The sequence below is a fragment of the Girardinichthys multiradiatus genome, chromosome 4, assembly GCF_021462225.1.
Source record: "Girardinichthys multiradiatus isolate DD_20200921_A chromosome 4, DD_fGirMul_XY1, whole genome shotgun sequence".
Classification (NCBI taxonomy): Eukaryota; Metazoa; Chordata; class Actinopteri; order Cyprinodontiformes; family Goodeidae; genus Girardinichthys; species Girardinichthys multiradiatus.
Window position 1 is genome coordinate 55,532 of NC_061797.1, and position 23,290 is coordinate 78,821.

General features: G+C 37.6%; 1 protein-coding gene across 1 annotated transcript in view; it reads left to right on the plus strand.

Annotated features, from left to right (window-relative positions):
- The first annotated feature begins 4,709 nt into the window (after positions 1 to 4,709).
- Positions 4,710 to 23,290, plus strand: part of LOC124866730 (transmembrane channel-like protein 3) — a 146,244-nt gene continuing 127,663 nt past the window's right edge. Inside the window, exons 1-10 of the mRNA XM_047362652.1 lie at positions 4,710 to 4,746; positions 4,852 to 4,938; positions 5,290 to 5,436; positions 8,428 to 8,503; positions 14,141 to 14,222; positions 14,444 to 14,550; positions 18,353 to 18,451; positions 18,783 to 18,925; positions 19,035 to 19,182; positions 19,302 to 19,345. Of these exons, the coding sequence (XP_047218608.1) occupies positions 5,348 to 5,436; positions 8,428 to 8,503; positions 14,141 to 14,222; positions 14,444 to 14,550; positions 18,353 to 18,451; positions 18,783 to 18,925; positions 19,035 to 19,182; positions 19,302 to 19,345 (788 nt within the window). The 5' untranslated portion in view covers positions 4,710 to 4,746; positions 4,852 to 4,938; positions 5,290 to 5,347. The remainder of the gene's footprint in view (positions 4,747 to 4,851; positions 4,939 to 5,289; positions 5,437 to 8,427; positions 8,504 to 14,140; positions 14,223 to 14,443; positions 14,551 to 18,352; positions 18,452 to 18,782; positions 18,926 to 19,034; positions 19,183 to 19,301; positions 19,346 to 23,290) is intronic.

The window sequence follows — 23,290 nt, forward strand, 5'->3', positions numbered from 1 at the left end:
GAGAGAAAAATTGCCTAACCCCTAACCCCTAACCCTAACCCTAACCCTAACCCTAAGTCCTAAGCCCTAAACCCACCCTAAACCTTACCAATAGCCCTTTCTATGGCTAAACTCTAACACTAAATAGTTTGTCTTAACCCTAGCCCGACAACCCGGCACCACTCAAACCTGAACGCCTAATCCACTAGACTTCCCCAACCCTAAGTCTATCCACTTTGTGCCAATATTGATAATGGATGAGGGAGGACATAAGAACATCCTCTTTGTTGCTACTAACTATAACTAACCCTTTAGGTAGGTTTATTATTGTACAAGGGCAAATATATTCAGAATGCTGGACTTTTATGAACATTTATGCACCTAACTGTGACAGTAGTCTATTCATGTAAGTAGGAGATCTTTATTCATGTCTCCCAAGTGCCTAGGTCTCACTTGGAATGAGGATATATTTAAAATGAAGTCTTTTTTTAATCCTCCATTTAATTGTCATGTTTATGAGAGGAGGACAAGGACAGCTTGGACAAGCTCAAAATAAATCAGCTGGGGAGGATGGCTTTTTATCTGAATTTCATAAAGAGTTTCAAGACCTTTTACCGCTGTAGATGAAAGTCCTAAACCAATGCAGGAGGGATGGTTTTTTTTCAGTCTCTTTCTCTCAAGGTGATATTACAGTCATCCACAAAAACTCAAAATGTTCCTTCAAAAGACCAGTCTCACTCCTTAACACAGACGATAAATTAGTTACAAAAATGATAGTTAAAAGATTGGAGGCGTCTCCCCCACCTTGTTAACCCAGATCAAACAGGGTTTATTATAAATAGATTGTCCACTAATTTATGGCATTTGTTTACCATAATACATCTTGCTAAAAAAAAGTACCAAGTGAAGCTGTCTCCCTTGATGTTGAAAAGGCATTTGATATGGTTAATGGCAATATCTATTTTGTGTCCTGAAGAAATTTGGTTTTGGTGCTGTGTTTATCGATTTGATAAAATCTCTTTACAGATCCCCTCAGGCTAGAGCTATTACCAATAAGATTACCTCTGACCCATTCCATCTTTACAGGGATAACACACAGGGGGACCCACTTAGCCTCTCTCTATTTTTGCTTGCCATTGAGCCCTTGGCAGAGGGGATTAGAAGTGACCTTAAAACATGTGGCTTTGAGATTGGCACCAATACACACAAGATATTACTTTCTGCCAATCACATAATTTTATTTCTGACCAACCTTGAAAAAATCTCTCTTTCTTACCTCCTACTACTGAATACATACAGTTAATTTTCTGGATAGAAGGTTAACCTTGAAGAAAGTAAAATGTTTCTGCTGTCTGTATTTGACCAAATGTACGATCCGTTTTTTAAATTATCTTCAACGGGGTTTAAACATCTAGGTGTGTTTGTTGATAGCAACCTTAAAAATCTGTTTTTGGCACATCTTAGACTACATCAGAAGGTAAAAGAAGATTTAGGAAAACGAATGAGCTTATCTCTTACATTACTTGGCAGAATCCATGAGATAAAGATGAACAAAAATATCAGAAGATTTATTTAAGCATGGCTAATTTACACTGGAGAATGATGATGGAGGTCTCACACTGGTGGTAGAAGCTACTACCGTTAGTGTTTTACTTTTCTTTCCTATGGAAAGTTCTCGAGGATCAGAGGTTTCTTCCTGTTAAAAGGGATTTTCCTTTCCACTGTGGCGACATGTACTGTATGCTCAGTATGAGGGATTGCTGCAAAGTCAATGCCAGCGACTGTCGCTACATGCTCTTCCAGGAGATGTGAATGCTGCAAGTCACTGATTCGATGCAAATGGCTGGGTTTCTTTAGATAGAAAAACGTTTTAACAAATTTGAATAATAATCTGAATTTGAATGCAATGGGTTAGGGTTTGATAATTAGGATTACTTAGAGTGATGTACTTGACTTGAAATTGTTTTGATTCCATTAAAATGATTTTGTAAAGTGCATGGAGATGACATGCGTTGTGAATTGGCACTATATAAATAAAACTTAATTGTACTGAATTGAACCCTCCCTAATTTTCATTTGTGCTATTATGCATTTCAATCCAGATTCTTGGAAAAGATGTTTGACATTAACCCTCCCGCTTCATGGCTCAAAATTTAAATGATAGACACAAACTAATTTACTGTATAAAAGGCCAGCAACTGACAACCTTTTACTCATCCATTCAGTCCAATTTGAAAAGAAGGTCCTTTCCTCTGGAATGTTCTTCATTGTTAAATTTTTATTCAACTGAATGGTTCTGTAGCCTCATAGTTTGATTGATAGATGTTTGATAGGTCTCTTTGCTCTGGCATTCATCCAAGTATCCTTCTTTTTTTCACAATTGAAGTCAAGGAGGAGAAGGAGATTAACATTGGAAACTTGGTTGCACATAGGATTATATCATTTTGACAGGCCCCATTCATCCATTATCCTCTTCAACTGTATACCCAGTGAGCTTCTGTAAAAGGTTACCTTAAATGGTGTGGCTATCCTTTGGCTTGTAGTTCACTCTGGCTATAACCTATTAGCTGGGATTCCAATCTTTCATATAAAAAATATTCAGAGATGGTGACTCGTGTTTAAAAAATGGACTCTAGTTGCACTTAAGTTGCAAAAACAAAGGCTTCACACTCAACTTCAACTTGTGCTCTAAAAACCCATGACTTGACCTTTGCTTATTTGTCTGAGGGTCTCAAGTCTTATTAGCAATCTGTACTTTATGTAATCAGATGCAAAAGCAAGCCAGTGTGTAAACTACAGACCACAGCTGCTGTGCTGTGAAATGGTGCACTTGATTTACAGCCAGTAAAACTCATAACAATCACCTGTATCCTCATAATTATGACCACAGAGATGTCTCTCCAATTGAAAACATTATTAAATCACATTGGGTTCTTTTAGATAAAACAAAGTTGAACTTACCCATTATTTATGAATTAGAATATTATTGAAAATTTCATTTATTTCATTAACCCACTTCATGTAGTGAAACATATTGATTAATTTTATACAGACCTACCTTTCTATGGCTTTATTTCTCTTATTTATGATGATTTTCTACAGCTAATGAAAACATGACATGAAAACAAGATTAGAATATCACATCAGGTCAATAAAAAACATTTTTAACACAGAAATGTGAGCTTAATGAAAAGTTTGTTTAATACTTGCTTAGAGGTTATTTTCAAAAGGCACTTTTAATTTGACAAACACGCCTAATGGGAGCACAGTTTTAAATTTATTGAATATGACTGTGGTGAAGGAGTGTAAAATATTTATTCAGGTATCATAATTTTATAATTTACAGGTTTTAATCTCTTATTTTGCTCTTAGCATAAAGGCCCATTTGTATTTCTAACTGGATAAATATTATATTTAATAAATTTTCCAAAACATATTAAGCAGTCTTTAACATTTGTTGGATGCTAAATTGAATGTAAAAATAAAAAATGTAATTGTTGGTAAACATTAAGATTTAAATGTAATTTTTAAATGTTCATGTGTTAAATTAAGTCCAGAAACAAACAGTACAGAATTTGAATTCCTAACCCACAGGTATGCTGTGTTGCTGGCAGACTTGGTGTCATGATCCTTGGTGTTCATGGCCATTCTCCATACTTCCCTCAGTATTTAAGTTCACTGTTGGTCATTGCTCTACCCTGGATTCTCCTGTTAGAATGCTTCATCATCCTTCCTGTTGTTCTTCTTGCTCGTGTTCCACATCCTGTTCTCCTTGTGTTGGTGTGTAGGTTTTTCCATTTTTATTATTTAAACTTCATAATGCTCATCTCACATTCCTGTTTCCACTTTGCCCTTCTCCTAATCCACATAACCTGACACTTGGTGATATGCATTTGATCAACAGTTTTTTTATTTCAGTCATTATTGACTTAAAACTTGACTTGAACATCCTGTTCCAGGATCAATAAGCAGGTATGGCAAGCAGCTAGTTATTCTCAAGTGTGTCAGCCGGATTGACCACACCCAAGGTGACCATCATGGAGCTTGGAATAGTGAAACCAGGAACACTGACAACAACACAATACAGCCCCGGAGCTGTAAAATCAAGAGTTATTTACCTCAATCCCTGTTCTGATGTTTTATGGATTTCAAGGGCATGAATATATTTCCAATTTGAACAGCTCGTAAATGTAAAATAAGTGGCGGTACATTATGTCCTGCAATCTCTTTTGTTATCCCTTTTTATATTAGAATTTGTGACTCAATCATATAAGAGAGAAACACATGGATCAAGAGTAGTCATCAGAGTGGTTAAGGAGTCGCCAATTAAACAACAGACATCTGTCTAATATTTAACTACTTTCCAGCTCCATAATCCATCTGTTCCTCAGCTTTTTTTGAAAGTAAAGAGACTGGAGATCTAACAGAAGACAACACATGCAAAAAGTATGCAAAACAGGCTTTACATGGACATATAATAGCTAAACCACAGAATAACCCAAGTCATCATTAGGTTATTATCCTGTGTGTGTGTGTGTGTGTGTGTGTGTGTGTGTGTGTGTGTGTGTGTGTGCGTGTGTGTGTGTGAGTTTGTGTGTGTGTTAGGGTATGTATGAGTGCAGAAGAATCTAGTGCTGCCCCTTTAAGTGGTATCCACAGGCTGTGATTGGACTGATGATCCTGTGTATGTATCTGTACTGCTGTGCTGTTGCTCCAGAGCAGCAGGTAGCTCCATCTCAGACCTTTGAGGAGAGATACAGGACAGAGGTAGTATTTGTCCACACACTGATTTATGAACACTGATCATCAACACACAAATATCCCACACACTGTTAGTATGAGTACAGTGTCTGAACATGTGGTTGCAAGCAGTAGGTCCTTGTCTGCTGCCAAAAGACATAGGACTGTCCGAAAGAACTCAAGGAGGATTTATTCTTCTTACCAAGACCACCAGCAGGGGTGAGTTGGTCCTGTTATTTTTACCCTGAGCTATTTAATTCTTATCGACATCAGGCAGAATAATAATAAACACTCCAAAGAGTTACCTCTATACTAAGTTGTCTACATTGTCATTGAGAAATTCTCCGTATTATTGCACCTACTAATTACTGTATGTAAATGTATCCATGAACTGCTTTTAAGTCTGTCACAAATGGTCCATATGTATATTAAGTGTGTTTATATATTAATCAAAGAGGTTAGCATTATGTGGTATACATGTTGTCAGTCTGGTTACTAATGACCTTAGTTCTTTCTTTCTATATAGACTTACATTCCAAAGTCCTTTTCATTGTGTCCATTATCCTACAGCTCCTCAGATGAAGACAGTGGAAATGAAAAAGAAGTGGACAGCAATGACCCAGAAGAAATGTTCCAGAACATTCAGTACCAAAAAGAGATCATCGCTAACATCCGCTCCAGACCCTGGACAATGAGACGCAAGCTCAAAGTTCTAAAGTATCCTTTGTCTAGCTGCTGCTTTTATTTGTAACATTAATTCTTACTTACTACTTTTTTCCTTTCTCCAGCGAAAAGTGCTACACGTGCTACACAAGTAGCTCCTTATCGTTGAGAAGTTACTTGTTTTGATAGTTAATATTTTAGCTGAACCAAAGTTTAGTAGCTCAAATTGTCATTTTAAATAAGTAACATGCAATAACATGAGATGTATTTCATTTCATATTTATTTCATGTGTTGCATTTATTTTTATTTTCAAATTAAATAAAATGCAACAAAAAAAAACATATTTTAAAAACATGAAGTTGAATAACAAAATCTTGTTGCCAATCTACATGCAAAACATGCAGCTGCACAACATTTTCTTTTTTCACTGATTCTTTATTTTGTTGATATAACCTGTTTCATCAGCTATAGTATGTTTCTTCATTTGATTACTTTAGCTAAAGTAGCCAGTTTCCCCTGACAATATTTTGACATTACTAAATTAATATGTAGTTATTGTAGTCAATCTAATTAAATGGATAAATATAGTCATTCATTTCAAGTTAGACTATTTACATTATCAGGTGCATTTAAATACTATGTACTAACAAATAAACAAATAAATTACTCCATTACCTGGAGGGCCAGGCTTATTAACAGTGCATTTCAGTTTTTGTATCTATGGGTGTTTGATACAAGCCTGTGCAAACAATCTAAAACCTACCATAAATATTTAACTAAAGCTCTTCAGATCTGTAGAACAAGGTCAGCCAGAAAGTGTTTCAATAGATAGTGAGCGTCTAAAAAAAGATGTGCTGAGTATGTGCCATGGCTAACAGGTTTTTTATGGGCAGTTTGTTATTACTGCAGAGGTTTTACTACCTTCATCACAGACAGGTTGCAAGTCTGCGCTTTTCCACTGAGGCTGAATGTCTTTGATTAATTCTGCTGCAGCTGCAGCCATAGCCTATATTTCACATCTCATATCATACATTTTTATTTTCAAATTATTAAGAAATCAATCATAGAAGAACAGTTCAGTCCCATTCCATGTATTTTTTTAATTCTTTGATTGTTAGCTGTGATTTAAGACTGATTGCTGAACTTTGTTAAAAAAAAAAAACGGCTTTAAATAGTTCATAGAAGGGAGTGTGTGAAATTCCTTGTTTTTAATAAGCTTCTGGTAATTTTAAATGAAAACAATTATTTTCCAGTCAGTTATTATGAAAATAAAATCGGGCAACATTTTGGTCATTTCACCCCTTCACCGTTTCCTACCCCTTCATTGTTGGTTGTTCCATACTAGACTTGTTTGGTTACATAAAGGAGCTGTCTGCTGCAGGAGGTTTTGTACCAACCATTCTTCAGTTTGTACCCACACAGAGATTTTTTTGTACACACTTTGACAGCCAATTATTTCAAATATCATTCTATAATCTATGCAGTCATCAATAAGAAAATGTGGTTATATGATTCCTATAAGTAATATCAGTTTGCAGGAGGTTGCTGACTTATTATGGTTTTATCAGGGGTCATAATTTATTATAATTCAGAAGAATCAACTGTATCAAATGGAGATCAAAACCCTAATCGAAAGCTTCCAAAAAATAAGAACAATTCAGTAAAAATATACATAAGATGTGCTTTCTTAATTTTCTAAGCTACAATTTAACAAATCTGCTCAATGTATAAGTACATAGGCGACTGTGGCTCAGTGGGAAGAGTAGTCTCTTGCAATGTGGGTTCGATTCTAGCTTCCTCCTGCTATATGTTGACGTGCCCCTAGGCAAGGCACTTAACCTCAAGTTGCCTACCGATCTGCATATCGGTGTATGAATGTGTGAGCGTTAGTGAGTGCAATTGGGTGAATGTGGCTCTAGTGTAAAGCGCTTTGAGTGGTCTGTATGACTGGAAAGGCGCTATATAAGTTCAGTCCATTTACCAAAGGTAAGAAATTGTTTATTTTCTCAAAAAAATGAAAGTAGAAGGGAATAAAATAAAATGATAATGCCCAGAGATACAACTTAGCTAAGGGGTGGATTGATGTGGAGTCAAGATTTTATTGATGGTGACTTTCTGCTTTTACCTGTTTGGTTAATAACACTAATGTACCCAAGAATTTTCAATCAGATGGCCATTAATTGTTTATTGTGCTGTACTTAACATATTTGCAACTAGACAATTAAATCTGATTGCTTTCTCTGATTTTAAAAACAAACAAATTTTTCATTGGCATTTCTGATCTTTAGGTTAAAATGTACCTGTTTTTTTGCAAACCGAGTGTGCATGCTTGTCAAATTTACAAAGCTTTGCAAAGAATAATTTGCAGCTAATAAACAAAGTTTGGCCTCTGCACTGAAGCAGTTATGGAAAGCCTAGATATTTTTTAGGGCTCTAACCCTTGTTGGTAGTCAACATTTTCTTAGCTTTCTGACATTTGCGACTACTTGGTTTGTGACAATATGTCATAGGTTGAAATTACAAAGTGGCAAGACCATATTGCTTAAACATGCTAAACTAAATGGACCTCTTTGCCCTGGCATATATTTAGTACTATCTGCTTAGTTAAATGGATGCTGAGACAGAGCAAAATGTTGTTGCAAAAGATCTGCAGAAAATGAATCTGCATTTGTGGATGTGTCCGTCAGAGAAGAATCTATGGCTTTAGGAGATCATTCCAACTTTCATTGTGCAGAAAATGGCTCTAAATAAGCTGCATTTTAATGTCAGGGATTTCAACTTTCTCTTATGTCACTTGGTAAGATCATAGATTATTTTGACAGAATCAGGATTCAGCACAGAGGAAGTCTACATATTCATGCTTTGGTTTTGCTCAGTTCAATTCAGGTTATTTCATGATTGTGTTAAGATCTATAACAATAGTAACCCAAAACTCCACTGACAGTGTTTTCAGTCAGGGATTCTTCAGATCTGCTGCAACACAGATCACCACAGGAAGTCCCAACTTAAATAAACAACTCTCACCAATCTGTTTGCTTTTTTAGGCACGCTCGAGAGATTGTCCTAAAGTATGAAGGCCAACTGACAAGAACAAGGGGTTATCAGACTGCTGGAGCTGATGTACATGCACTTTCACAATGGTTATCTTCATGATATATTAAAGCTGATCTCAATTTGAAATGACTGGAACATGAAATACAATTCGTAGTCCTATTTACCTCTTTATCTAATTCATATATAATGTTTTATGTTGTTTGATATTATGAAACTGGAGCACAGTCCATCCAGCAATGGGGGAGATGAGAATTTAACCTCATAGAATAAATGCATTGCAAAACCTTTTTCTGTAATGTCATTGTTTTACTTAGTTACCACAGTCATATCCACACTATCTGTGTATCAGATTTATCTTTTCAGAAAAGATGTTTATGAAGCCATAATTTGTCAGCAGGATGTTAGCACATGGGTTCAGATGACAGTCAGGTTTGTTTTCTTCTGTGTAGTTTTCATCCCCCTGCAGCAAGGACTATATGGCTTAACAAGTCCCCATTATAAAATTTTGGAATTTTACATATCAGGACATTTGAACACTCTGAGAAAGTCCATAATGTTAACAACAGCTCAGGAGTTTACTAGCATAAAGCTGTCTGGTGGTTCTGTTCTTAAAGTTCATAGGGAGGGTTTGATGATTCTAATAAGGTTCTTGCTGTGATACTAAAATAAATATGGGATAAAGTGCAGGGACACTAGGATGGCTTTCTCAACTTGGTAAGAAATGAGTGATTACTTTGTGCAGCATGGTGGCCTTTGCCTTATCTGTGGAAGGGTTGTGGCAATGGGCCAACTGGGACAGATCTTGCAGTGCTGAGAAGCCTGCTGTGTTGTATTGTTGTGTGGCTGCTCAAAGCATTTTATTATTATGAAGGTCAGTGTGAAAGGGCCATGATAATCCAGGCATGACAAAACAGATCTTTAGCTGCTAGCATTAATGTGGATGTTAGAACCCTCTGAGGATTGATGACTTTACTTAGAACATCTTCTAGTTTATCATCGGACGCTTTGAACACACAACGTCATTAGGAGATGTTGGTTTCCATTGGTTAATCCTACTTTAAATCCTTTAAATTGGTGATCAAAGCTGATAGGTCACTTGGATTTGATGCTTTAAAGTGGACATATCATGCAAAATCCAGATATCTTTATATTCTGTTTGGGTCATATTTTTCAATCTGTTCAGTTTTCTCTATTCACTGTTACATTTTTTAAATTATAAAGTCACATTATTTGCTGGGGAACAGCTAAATAAGGTGATGGACCTCTGGCAACCAATTTTGCGTATTTGCCCTTTTTATCTCTCGCTACGATTTTATAGTTCAACAATGGACAAACACAAGCAGTAAGTTGCAAATAATGCTAAAATGACAACAGTCATATTGGACCAGAACTGGTTGACTCTTGTACAGCACAACTCAGTGGCATAGTTTAAACACATTTATTGAAATTATGTTTTCTGGCAGCGTTGGGATTCTATAGTCGTCAGGTTTCTGGAAACGGCTCACTAATGGAGAGAAGACAATTATTAACTGGAAGATGGACTGAATAATGAGGAGGATGAAGCAACGCTTCAATGAATCTGCTGAAGCTGGAAGAAGTGAGTATCTGAGGTTGGCAGGCTGGTATGCTGTGTGAGCGGGCTCTTCCAGTTGGTGAGTGGCGCTAGAGGGTGGACAGGCAGGGCTGGTAAAGTGAGGACCAATTCGGGAATCCGATCCTGTAGATCCAGGGAGTTCCTTGGGCTTCAGTAAATTCATCGAAGTATTTGCTGGTTAGGAAGGAGACTGAACCACGACGGGTTATCCAGGGCGAGGGTTTGCTGCAGCCAACAGAGAATGAGGCAGAACCTCGAAGGTAAATCCAGGGCAGGGTTCGACTGGCAGCAACCTTAGAAAAGGAACAGAGGTGGGTTAAAACATCCAACAGGTCAGGACAAAGGCAAGAACTGAGCAGGGTATGCTCGGCAGAGTAAACAATCCGACACATCCTCCAAGGTCTCAGCAGCTTTTAAAGCTCCTTAGGTTATTGCTCTGATAGAAAACAGCTGTGTGGCTGCACCTGCCTGTCGCCTGCTCCCAGATCAGGGAACCCTATTGTTTTTGCTGTTTTTTCATTAGGGTTATAAGCCCACGGGAGTGAGCTTCATCTCCATCTTCATCAGTGAGCAAAGGCCATGCAAGGCATGGCTGTTTGCCTGCTCCCAGTGGAGCAGGGAAGTCTATTGTTTTTGCTTATTTTTAATTTTTTTTCATTATTCATTATTATTATTATTATTATTCGGTAAAAGGCGTTGTGCGCTAGAACCAGGAAATGCTGGCAAAAAACGGACATAGCAGTCAAGTAGGGAATTGCAACCGCTACTCAGATAAAAAAAAATCAGACCCTCTAATTTCTAGGGGCGCTATTAAGAATGACCACGATAAGTCCCACACTCCAAAGCTTTATATCTCATTGTTCTTTGGATGATTCTGCATCACTTTGTTGTGGGCCACGCCCACTTCATTTTAGATAACTCCTCCTACATTTTAAGCTCAATCAAGATGAAACTCTGTACATACCATCTACAGAGTTAGCGGGACAAAACTGTATAAAATCTTTCTCAAATGTCCGAAAGTTTTTAAAGCCACGTGCGGACAAACTATCATTGCAAACTAGCAAAAAGTTTGATGATTTCCAAACAAGATTAGAGATCTTGATAAGGGATGAGCCATTGTGCCTACATTTAGATTGATACACATTCAATCATAGGGGGTGCTCTAGGCACCAAATGTTTATATGTGCATAATGGATTGACACGCAACTTGGTACATATGCTCAAAACCTTGGCCTGAGGACACACATTTAATATGATTAAGAAGTGGGCGTGGCTCGTATGCTATCTCACATTTAAGCTTTGAGGTCAGTGAATTTGAAAGATTTTATGTAGAATCATATGTAGAATTGTGCTACCCAGTTAGATGGCGCTGTTATAACATAAAAACCGTTTTGTGATTATTTCTGAAATTGCTGCTTGCAGAGACTACATCTCTATTCCTGAATGTTCTGAGTCTTTCTAAATCATGTAAGTTTTGAAAAAAATCATAGTTATGCTAATTAGCAACAATGTTGCGTAATATGCGAAGCCTCTTTTCGTTAACTTCTCATTAGGGCTGAGGATAATTGAAGCAAAACTGGGCCTGGTGAGACTGCGGACATAGCCAATAAAATGATATGAAATGGATTTCAAAAATGTTTTTCAGTTATTATGTGAACAAACGTTTTTGGAGCAGAAAGAAAGGTTTTTTTTGGTCCAACTTCAAAATAGTTTAAGATGTACAAATAATTTTCATACTAGTTGTGGATAAGGTAAAATTGAAGGTACATACTCATTTTCAGATGGATCCAAGCCTAGGGGGTGCTCTAAGAAAGAAATTTACATAGCCAAAATGGCTGAATGGATTTTCATCAAATTTGGTACACTTTTGGTACATTTTAAAATTTTTAAACTTTGGGTTAATTGAGAATATTATATAATATATAATAAGTATGAGGGGTAGTAAATTGATGGAATTCGCATAAAATGCCCTGTTTACTCTCAAATTGGGATTTAACATTTTCCTTTTGAATACATATGTGGTCTACAGACATGTGACTTATAAAAATTTGAGGATTGTAAGGGCTAAGCCTGTGAGCTCTCAGTGCTTCTGCAAGCAAATTCTAACTTGACACTTGGAAAATGTGGTCATATTAAATGCTGATTAAATGCTGGGTTTGCAGGGGCGCGTGACGTGGTGTGCTGGGAGAGGCTGGGCCAGGGGGGACTTGCTGGAAAGGGCTTGGAACCCATTCATAACTGCTTGCAGTTCTAGTTTTGCATTGTTTTCTGCAGTTTTTGTCTTGTTTCTGTTTAGCCAGATAATTTTATTACTGCTGTCAAACTACAAAAATGGCCGAATGAGGTGGAGGGGAACGTTCTTTGACCTGGAGGTGGGCGAGAAGTGCCCCAATAGCATTGAAGGAGACAGCACCAAAATGGGTTTCTCTCACACACACCTCAGAACAGGAGGAAGAGAGGGGCCTGTGGAGCTACAATATCAAGGAATTCAGACCCAAGCACTGTTGTTCCACTTTATATAGACCACAACTGAATGATTTAAGTGTGAAAAGGAAGGCTTTAAAAGCATGATATGTGCTCTTTAAATATGCAAAAACATTGCTGAGTCTGAGAGAAACAGCAACTTTTAGTGCTTAGATGCCTCACTCATCTGGTGTTTCCTGTGTACACCTCTGTGAATCCAGTTTTTCTGTATTCATAGGTGGGCTTTGCTATCATGATCACTTTTTAAAGTGCAGACCTTGCTAAGCGGAGAACATCTTTTTCAACAGTTCTGTAGGCCACATCACAGGTCTTTGGTGTTGAGCACAGCACAGCAAACACACCGATTCTGACTTGGCCTCACTGCCCACTTGGAAATCCTACCATGTATGAAACTGTCCTGAAAAGTGGCAGAAAAAGATTCAAGATAATTCAATAATCCATCCAAGGTTCAGACTTCGGTCTGATTTGAATGCTGTGGTGGGATCTTAAGGGAGTGTTTTACTAACAAATTGGTGAAAACCTCATTGAACAGAAACAACATAGGAAAGAAGAGTGGTTCACAAATCACTCTACAGCTATGTGGGGGATAAGGTGAAACTGACAACAATAGGTTTTTGCTGGTAATGATGGTTCTAACAACAATTGAATATTGGGGTGAGCTTTTTTTTTCTCCAACAGCTTTTATATCTTGGCTTTCTTTGTGTTGGATAAATGAGAGTATGTAAGCTTTTCTGGGTTCTATATGCATTAAGCTAGGTTTACATCTTTAGAACTTGGTACTTATCAATGTATATTATTTTGTTCTGATATGTAAAATTCCTAAACTTTAATGTTCAGATGCTGCACCATTTACCATTGGTGGTCCCAAAAAACTAGCTAGCCCTGATTTTTTTCACTGAAGTAGACTGTTTGTAATGTGCCATTCCTGACAGAAAATATGAAGTGCGTGTATTACAGTTTATTTCAGCTGACAGCATTATAACAGGAGCTGCAGTGCTATTTTACCGCATTGCAGTAGCTTCATAACCAGATCCAGAATAATAAAGCAAGTAGAATTTACTTGATAGCTCATCATGCTTTGCTTATCCTCTGTGAGCACTCACATGTTTAATCTCCAGACTTTGTATAAACATTGAACCTAAACACAAGAGACACACAGACAAGGTGATAAATAAAAAGAAAGACAGAGGACTACATACAGATAGAGTGGCAGACAGCGGCAGGACCTCAGTAAAAGTACTGATTTTATAGCCTGTTAACTGCTTAGCAGAATCAGAATATTCATGTTGCCTCATTTAGATAGTTTACTATTGGTCAGTCAAAAAGAGCATTTGCCAGCTGTAAATTAAAACATCTAAATTGTTGTTGCAGCTGATTTAAATAATAATGTTCAGCCCTGATCTTATTTGAATGTTAATTAAATCAAAAGATGTAAAACGCTTTAGTGATACATTCGTTCACTGGTCCAGTCGACAAATATAAGCAATATAGTTTTAAGTTTGTGAAAACAATCTGGAACAGATTAACTGAGGAAGAGTTATAATTTTAGAACAAAATGTTGTGCTCTGTTTTATGCTAATGTCAGTGTTTTGTCTCTGATTTGTTTAACCTCTTTTCCTCTGTAGCTGTTAAAAAAACTTTACCGTGTGCTTTACAACATTGTTGTTACATTCATTCCATGGGAAGTGAGGATCAAAAAAATTGAAAGTGAGTAATGATTGCTCTGTATAGAGTCAAAGTGATGCTATAATAAGCTTGTTATGGATGACATTTTTGCTTTTTGTTTGCTTGTTTTTTTAAGAGGTGCATGAATTCACAATCTAATTTAGTTAATCGCATTTGTCACTTTCAGGGGTGTAACAAGATATCACTGTATTTGAAATGTTTTCACCATAATTTTAGTAACACTTTTCCTTTTTCTTGTTGAGGTCACTTTGGATCAGGTGTGGCCTCCTATTTTATCTTTCTTCGCTGGTTGTTTGGGATAAACATCGTCCTTACCATCATGACAGGAGCATTTGTGGTCCTGCCAGAGGTAAGTCTCTATATTTCTTACAAAAGTAAAGTTCAGCAAAAGAAACAATTCCTTGTGAAAATATTGCACTGAAGCCAGTAAGACATCAATTCAATTGTTTAACTGAAGAAAACAAAAATAAATGAAAACTTTTTTTTGCTGTTAAATTCTGATGACTTAAAATATCCCCCTTATGAGCCATGTTGGAAGCTACTTTTAGTTCTGATGCTCTAATTTTATATTTTCTGCCTCCCATGTCAGTTTCTGTTTATTGAAGTCATGATGCAGAAAGAGAGTTACATTTACATGAATGAAATGCATTGCTCTACCGTTAGTGCTCGCAGCCAGCTTAGTCTTATATATATATATATATATATATATATATATATATATATACAGGGGTTAGACAATGAAACTGAAACACCTGTCATTTTAGTGTGGGAGGTTTCATGACTAAATTGGACCAGCCTGGTAGCCAGTCTTCAATGATTGCACATTGCACCAGTAAGAGCAGAGTGTGAAGGTTCAATTAGCAGGGTAAGAGCACAGTTTTGTTCAAAATATTGAAATGCACACAACATTATGGGTGACATACCAGAGTTCAAAAGAGGACAAATTGTTGGTGCACGTCTTGCTGGCCCATCTGTGACAAAGACAGCAAGTCTTTGTGATGTATCAAGAGCCACGGTATCCAGGGTAATGTCAGCATACCACCAAGAAGGACGAACCACATCCAAAAGGATTAACTGTGGACGCAAGAGGAAGCTGTCTGAAAGGGATGTTCGGTGCTAACCCAGATTGTATCCAAAAAAACATAAAACCACGGCTGCCCAAATCATGGCAGAATTAAATGTGCACCTCAACTCTCCTGTTTCCACCAGAACTGTCCGTCAGGAGCTCCACAGGGTCAATATACACGGCCGGGCTGCTATAGCCAAACCTTTGGTCACTCATGCCAATGCCAAACGTCGGTTTCAATGGTGCAAGGAGCGCAAATCGTGGGCTGTGGACAATGTGAAACATGTATTGTTCTCTGATGAGTCCACCTTTACTGTTTTCCCCACATCCGGGAGAGTTACGGTGTGGAGAAGCCCCAAAGAAGCGTACCACCCAGACTGTTGCATGCCCAAAGTGAAGCATGGGGGTGGATCAGTGATGGTTTGGGCTGCCATATCATGGCATTCCCTTGGCCCAATACTTGTGCTAGATGGGCGCGTCACTGCCAAGGACTACCGAACCATTCTTGAGGACCATGTGCATCCGATGGTTCAAACATTGTATCCTGAAGGCGGTGCCGTGTATCAGGATGACAATGTACCAATACACACAGCAAGACTGGTGAAAGATTGGTTTGATGAACATGAAAGTGAAGTTGAACATCTCCCATGGCCTGCACAGTCACCAGATCTAAATATTATTGAGCCACTTTGGGGTGTTTTGGAGGAGCGAGTCAGGAAACGTTTTCCTCCACCAGTATCACGTAGTGACCTGGCCACTATCCTGCAAGAAGAATGGCTTAAAATCCCTCTGACCACTGTGCAGGACTTGTATATGTCATTCCCAAGATGAATTGACGCTGTATTGGCCGCAAAAGGAGGCCCCACACCATACTAATAAATTATTGTGGTCTAAAACCAGGTGTTTCAGTTTCATTGTCCAACCCCAGTATATAAAATATATATATATATATATATATATATATATATATATAATAGTCATACCGGTGACCTCAAGGATTAATATTATAATTTTTCTTCTAGCACAGGATGAATTCCTTACCACAGAGGACTTAATGATCTAATTACCTCTATTAGAAAGATTGGATTAGAACCAACTCTTACCTGTAATCCCCCAAGGATTACTATTGCCATTTGATCTGTTTTTCTGTGTTTGATTTTCTGTATCATTGTAATGTTTTTCCTCATGTACAGCGCTTTGAGTGCCTTGTTGCTGAAAAGCGCTATATAAATAAACTTGACTTGACTTGATTAATACGACTTAATCGTCTTCCAAATGGAGTCTTCTTTGTCTTCTTTCAAATGCAGTGCTTAAAGAAATATAATTGAATAAAAATAAACACATTTTAAATCAAACATAATGTAACTTAAATGTGTGCCATCTAAAACCTCTGTAGCTTTTATTGTGAACCAAGGACAACAATAATGAGCAAATGTTTGGAATCGTTAACCTTATGAACCTACAGATATGTCTTTAAAGACAAGTACAAAAATAAATCAGTTTAGTCTAATATCTTGGTAACTAACGCAACCAACAAAACACTTTCCACCATGATCACAGTTGACCTATCTATTTTTGGTGTGGCTTAGTGGGGAAGATTAATCATAATTAGTAGTAGGAGGGAGGCTGAAAGTTTGATTCTAGCTTCTTCTCACCACATTGCCTACCGATCTGTAAACTGTTGACTAAATGTGTTTATTGTAGGGTAGTAAAAACTATTAGCGCAGTTCAAAATGCACAAGTAATTTAATTCCTTTGATTTTTATGTTTTTCAGTTTGTAAACATTTTTCTATTTACACAGCATTAATTATAGATCAGAACTGCAGATCCCTTAGGAACAAGTTCAAACTGCAGAAAAAAGGAGGAGCAAACATAATGCTGGAATTGTTGCTGTCAATGACAAGCAGACACAAGCAGTTTTCATTGGCAATACTCATACATTCCCCCTGTGTAATCTTACTCTTCCATTTATCTTCTGTTTGCACCTATAAGGTTTTTTGTTAATAATGTTGTTATTCGCTACATATTCTCTACAAAAATGCAAACTTATTCTCTCCTTGTGATTAAAATCATTCATCATCACTGAGGATGTTCTGTCAGGTCTTGTATCTGTTTTTGTCTAATGTTGTAAAGTATGTGACCAGAGATGATATGCTCGATCTGTGTGGCCCAGTTATACTTCACAAAGTGGTATTTCTTTTTGCGATGAACATGTTCGCTATAGTGTATGTGTATAGTGTAAATGTTCAAGGTTTGCTGTGTCATCTTCAAACTCCAGAGTTAATTGTGGAGTACCACAGGCTTCAGTGCTTGGTCCAGTTCTCTGTACTATATATACATGCTTCTAAAAGTTTAATTATCAGGCAGCATGTCTCTCCTAGACATAGCTACTGGCTGAGCTTCTACTGTGACTAACTATATGTGCTCTCTTTCATACTGTAGACTTGAAAACTGGCTCAGAGTTCATCCGCTTAGCCATCTTTCTCTCCTAGATAAAGCCACTAAAGAGCAACTACCATTAACGTTTTACTTTTCTTTGCCATAGAAAGTACTCCTGGATCAGTGTTTCTGTGTTCTTTTTGTGTCTCTGCTCTGTTCCTCTCAAACCCCCAGTGATGGCCATGGCAGATGGCCGTCCACACTGAGCCTGGTTCTGCTGGAGGTTTCTTTCTGTTAAAAGGGAGTTTTCCTCTCCACTGTCGCTACATGCATGCTCAGTATGAGGGATTGCTGCAAAGTCAATGCAAGCGAATTTCCACTGTCTCTACATGCTCACCCAGGAGGAGTGAATGCTGCAAGTCACTGACTTGAAGCAATCTACTGGGTTTTCTTAGACAGAAACACTTTAACCAATTTACATAATAAGCTTAATCTGACTGCACTGTTTGATAGTTAGGATTAATTGGAATGTATATACTTGACTTGAATTCTGTATGATTCGACTGAATCGACTTTGTAAAGTGCCTTGAGATGACATGTTGTGAATTGGCGCTATATAAATAAAACTGAATTGAACTGAATTGTTTCTATGCGAGTCCATCGCACAACTCAAACCCTTTCTTTATCTACCTTGTTGTGTTCCAGGTGTTGGCTGGAGCTCCATTTGGAACAACAAGGAGTAAAACTATCCCCAAGGAGCATTTTGCATCAGCCCAAGACTTGGACACCATCTGGTCTCTTGGGGCAAGCCTCTCATTCTTTTTACTCTTTTGTCAATGATACAATATATATATATATATATATATATATATATATATAAATATATATAAATATCTAAATAATAGATTTTCATTTAGGCATGACTTTAGTTCCTCCTTGTCCAGCCATGTCAATTTAATCAATCTTTTCGACCATAAGTCACTAAGTTAAGGTGTTCACTAAGCTGCATTATTCCTCTAGCTCTAGATCTATACTTAATCTAACACAACATAAACTATTTCTCATCCCTTTGTTATAATCATCCTCATAAGTACCTTGTTTTATATCACTGTATTTTGTGCATGATTCTCCACAGGGTTACCTGCAGTACTCAGTTTTATTCTATGGTTATTACGGCAGTGTGAGAAAAATTGGCAGTGCGGGCTACCGACTACCACTTGCATACTTCCTTGTTGGGATGGCTGTCTTTGCCTACAGTTTCATCATTCTGTTACGCAAGTAATGTTTGCGCTAGCAACTACTTATCTGTTTCTGATTATGTGTTTTAAGCTACAGTCTGTTTAAAATCCCCCCCAAAAAAACATTGACATTTTAGTATGTCCCGCAGAATGGCAAAAAACTCTCGTCTGAGTCTGGCCAGTGCTTCTGATGAAAACTTCACATTCTGTTGGAGAGTTTTCTGTGCCTGGGATTACCTGATAGGCAACCCAGAGGCTGCAGAGTGCAAAGGAGCTGCAATCGTCAACAACATTAGGGTCAGTGACACACATGCGCAAAACTGTCTATCTAACCTAGAGTAAACTCATATAGTGACAATTTGTCTCAGAAGAAATCTTGATTTAACAAACGAAATGATCCGTGTTCTTATGAACAGGAAGCAATTGTTGAAGAACAAGAAAAGAAGAAGGATACCAGCCTGTAAGTATTATTTTGTCAGTATGTGTATACCTTTTTTACGTCCTTGACTAAGACTCCTCCAGTTAAATCAGAGAAAAGAGACAAAATATGACCGTTACATTTTTTAAGGGTGTTTCTGAAATTCGAGTTAAAACACCTATAAAAAGGATACATGCTGTATATAGGAATAATCAAAAATTATCATTCCTATAACTGGTATTGCACCTCAGAAGTGTTGCTGCTTTTTCTGTTACAAGACAAGAAAAACATTAAATCAGAGCAATTTGCATTTGTTTTAAGGGGAAGTTCATTCTAAAATAAAAGTAAAATCACTGCAAACCTGCAGGATGCCTGGAAGATTTTTAATGAACAAAGCTAATGAACAATGGCACTGCAATCGAAATCAATAAAGCCAAAGCTAAAAAATCCTAGATCTCCATTAACCTGAAAAAAGCAGCATTTGCCATGATTTTTGCTGGCTGTGATTCTGGTCAAAGAATTGTGACAGGCTGTAGCAAAGCCAGGAACAAGTCTACCTGGGGTAATTTTGAGTTATTTACTGATCCTGATAGACTGGAGTCTAAGCCCCCAATGATGTCAAACTTGTTGAAATAAAAAAAAAATTGAAGAAGATATGGCCATTTGAATGTTGGCATTCTCAAAGTACTTTAAGGAGACAGGCTTCAAAGTTTTGTTAGAATCAACCTGGAAGCTAGGTGATAACATAAGTTGTTAATTTGTATAACTTTGTATAGCCTGCTGCAACACCTCCCTCAACAATGTTTGTCAACAGAAGCTCCAGTTTAACTGACTGCAATGTCATTGAACTCACAGTCCTATTTTTCTATATAAAGATAATTTACAACACTGCATTACAATATTTGTGTGCATTTCACAAACATCGTTGAACCGCGAAACAATTACGACACCAAATTGAAGAAAAAAGTAAAAAACACTTGACATTTACAGAATGGAAAAATGTGAAGCGTTTAAGTTTATTTTTTTATTTCTGCATGTTCTTTGTGTAAGCAAATTGCACCATGACTGCAACTTTGTCTGAAATGAACATGTTGAGACATTGTTATTCCTGCTCTTTTTAATTGCTCTTATTGTTTTTTAAAGGAACTTTTCAAATAAAGTGTTTTATGGGCCATTTTAAAATGCACAGAAATCAAACCAATCTTCCAGGTTGCAGCAATCGATCACTCAATAGGTGGGACAATAAGACAGCAGTTTGGGGGTTGGTGATCAATGTGTGTCTGATCAGAATGCAGGTATGAATATAGCTATGGGCCAATAGTTTACACCTTTTGAATAGGTGTTTCTGAACAGGGGAAACTCTGGGGAAATTTTGAATAGGGGAAACAAAGGAAATATCTTTCTCAGCTTTTAATATTTGACTGGTCAGGTTAATGTGAACTTTTTTTCAATATGATGCATCATAATAGTTTTTTTTTTAAAGGTGTCAAACTCACCCCATGAGAAACTGAAAGGTGATCCTGCAGACTTCAATGCTTCCAATCAAATAAGTTGTTAAGCTGGCGTGTTTTCTTTTTATTGGTGTCTTCTTGGTGGATACTGTACGCCGGTGTGCTTCAAGATGTCCGATGATTCTCATGTCCTGCCACTCCCTTTCTGCTGCTAAAGAATCCATCCATATGTTGTACATGAGGTCTGGAGAAATTTTGTCCCAAGGAAATAATTCTCCTTTTTTCTCCTGTAGCATTTACAGTCAAATTTACTTATCTTCTCCATTTCGCTGTCTCTTTCTCTGCCCTGGGTCAGTTCTTCAGCGATGCGTTCACCTTGGTCAATCTTGAAAAAACACATTCTTTTTCAAATAGCAGCTGCTTTAAGTAGCCATGTGCTTACTTCAAGCATGGCTGACATGCATAACAAAACCCAGCGTGAAGCCAAAGAAAGCTGCTATATAAATGAGCTGTGGGTTTTTCCTCCCCGATATGCAGACGTGGGCCGGCTGTGTTTTACGCTGAAAACAGGCTGAGGTTAAACACAAAATTTACCATTTTCGAACCTCTGAAACTGTCATTCAGAGCACTGAGTAGTTACTTTATAACTTCAACTTGCACATTTTGCAATAAAACAAAAATCACTCTTTTCTCAGAAATGGATGGTTTATCCTCTTTTTCTCCATTTGTGATCTGCCGCCTTTTTCCTACTTTTCTCATGGCTTGTCACAATTTGGGGTCAATAATGTATGAAAGTAGCAAAATTTCTGGCTAAGAACTTTTTCGTCACTGAACTCACAAAGAAAAAAATACTGTGTTCCCAAGTGAGTCTTAACTCTCCCTCCTCCTTGTCTAAATCCTCTGTTGGGATTATGATTATTGATTAATTAATATTTATCAATAATTATAATAAAAAATCCTAATTTAATTTTTTTTATTTCTTAACCAAAAATCCGCATTTATGAATTGAAACTAGAGATGTCTTCTGGTGTTGTAATTGTGGCTCAACGCCTTTAATAATTACAATCGTTAAATACTCAGTAATAATTGATAACTATTACCAGAGATGTCACTGTTTAATCAACCGTTTCTGCTGGAACGTGGGGAACTTTAACCTTATTTTGACTGACAAATCCCTCTTGCACCAAATAAATACAAACAACTTCTCTTTATCTACGTGAATCTTTATTGAATCAACCGCCTGATCCACCTTGCTATTCCTATTCAATAATATTCACCTAATCAAACATGCAAAGTTCTACACAGAAGGGTAAAATATCTAACTACACAAAATAAAACAGCAGTGAGTGTGTATGAGATCAAACCAGCAGTTTTGGCAGTTACAGGAAAAATACAAAGGGAATATGGTTGAACGAAGCTTTGGGAGCGCAGCCCGCCAGAAAGTATAGCTCAGTGAGATACAGGCAGTCATAAAACATCCCCCACCGCTGGGGATGTTACAGAACACAAAGGGTTATAAAACGTTTGGCGGCAACTCATAAAACATGAAGTTGAAGACAAAGAAAATGGTTGATTTTCACCATAAGGTTATTATAGCAGTCCAGTTTCACAGCGCACCTGCTCTCAGGTGTTCACATGGTAAAAGCACAATCTTGCTAGACTCGGCAGCCTCAGAAAACAACAGTAATCACGTTTGAAAAAAAATAATGGCATGCACATACAATTCAGAACACATTTGACTGTAAGTGGCGATTCTACATCGCACTAAAACCTCCTCTACCCTGCCCAAGGTATTCCTAATAAAGAAATGAAAATAAAAGGGTGGATTTTACTTGTTGAAGTCTTCCTTCTGGAGCAGCGAGTGAGAGAGGAAAGGGGGGTGAAGAGTTTCTGCGCGTCCGCAGTTAAACTCCAAGAAAGTGGTCAATCTCTGTCCTTTGGCCTCCTTGGCGAAAAGGAAAAATATGATCTGACCGTCAACAGTCGACTAGAACAAAACAAGGTGGCGATCCGTCTCCTTGAAACCACTGTGAGGGTTTTTTCTTCTGTTACGTGTTAAACTCACGTCTTCGATCGGCAAAGTGAAATTTCTGGCCTTCTTATTCCAGAAACTTCTTTCATGAATTTTTCGTTGGCCAATGAAGGAGAATGAATGAAGAATCCACGTGGGACCTCTTCTTCTCCAGAAGGATGCTTCAGTTGCGTGGTAACCGTGTCGAGGTCCCCAGCTGAAGGCAAAGTGTGTGCCACCTCATAGTCCGTTTATATGGTTCAGTGGGGCATCAGAACTGGGACGCCCCGTCTTATCATCCGCAGTGGCCGCTGGGATTTGTAGGACAGACTATCCTGTGGTACAAAATGGCCAATGACGTTGGAAAGGCATAGTGGCGTCCAGCAACGTGCAAATGCTCCAATATTCAGCAAACAAGTGGAAAGGACCTGCAGAGAGCAAGGGTTGCTGAAGTCAACCTGCCACAGTTACTCCTCTGAGCTGTCAAGCAAGGCACTACTCTAATGCTCAACCTATGAAACTATT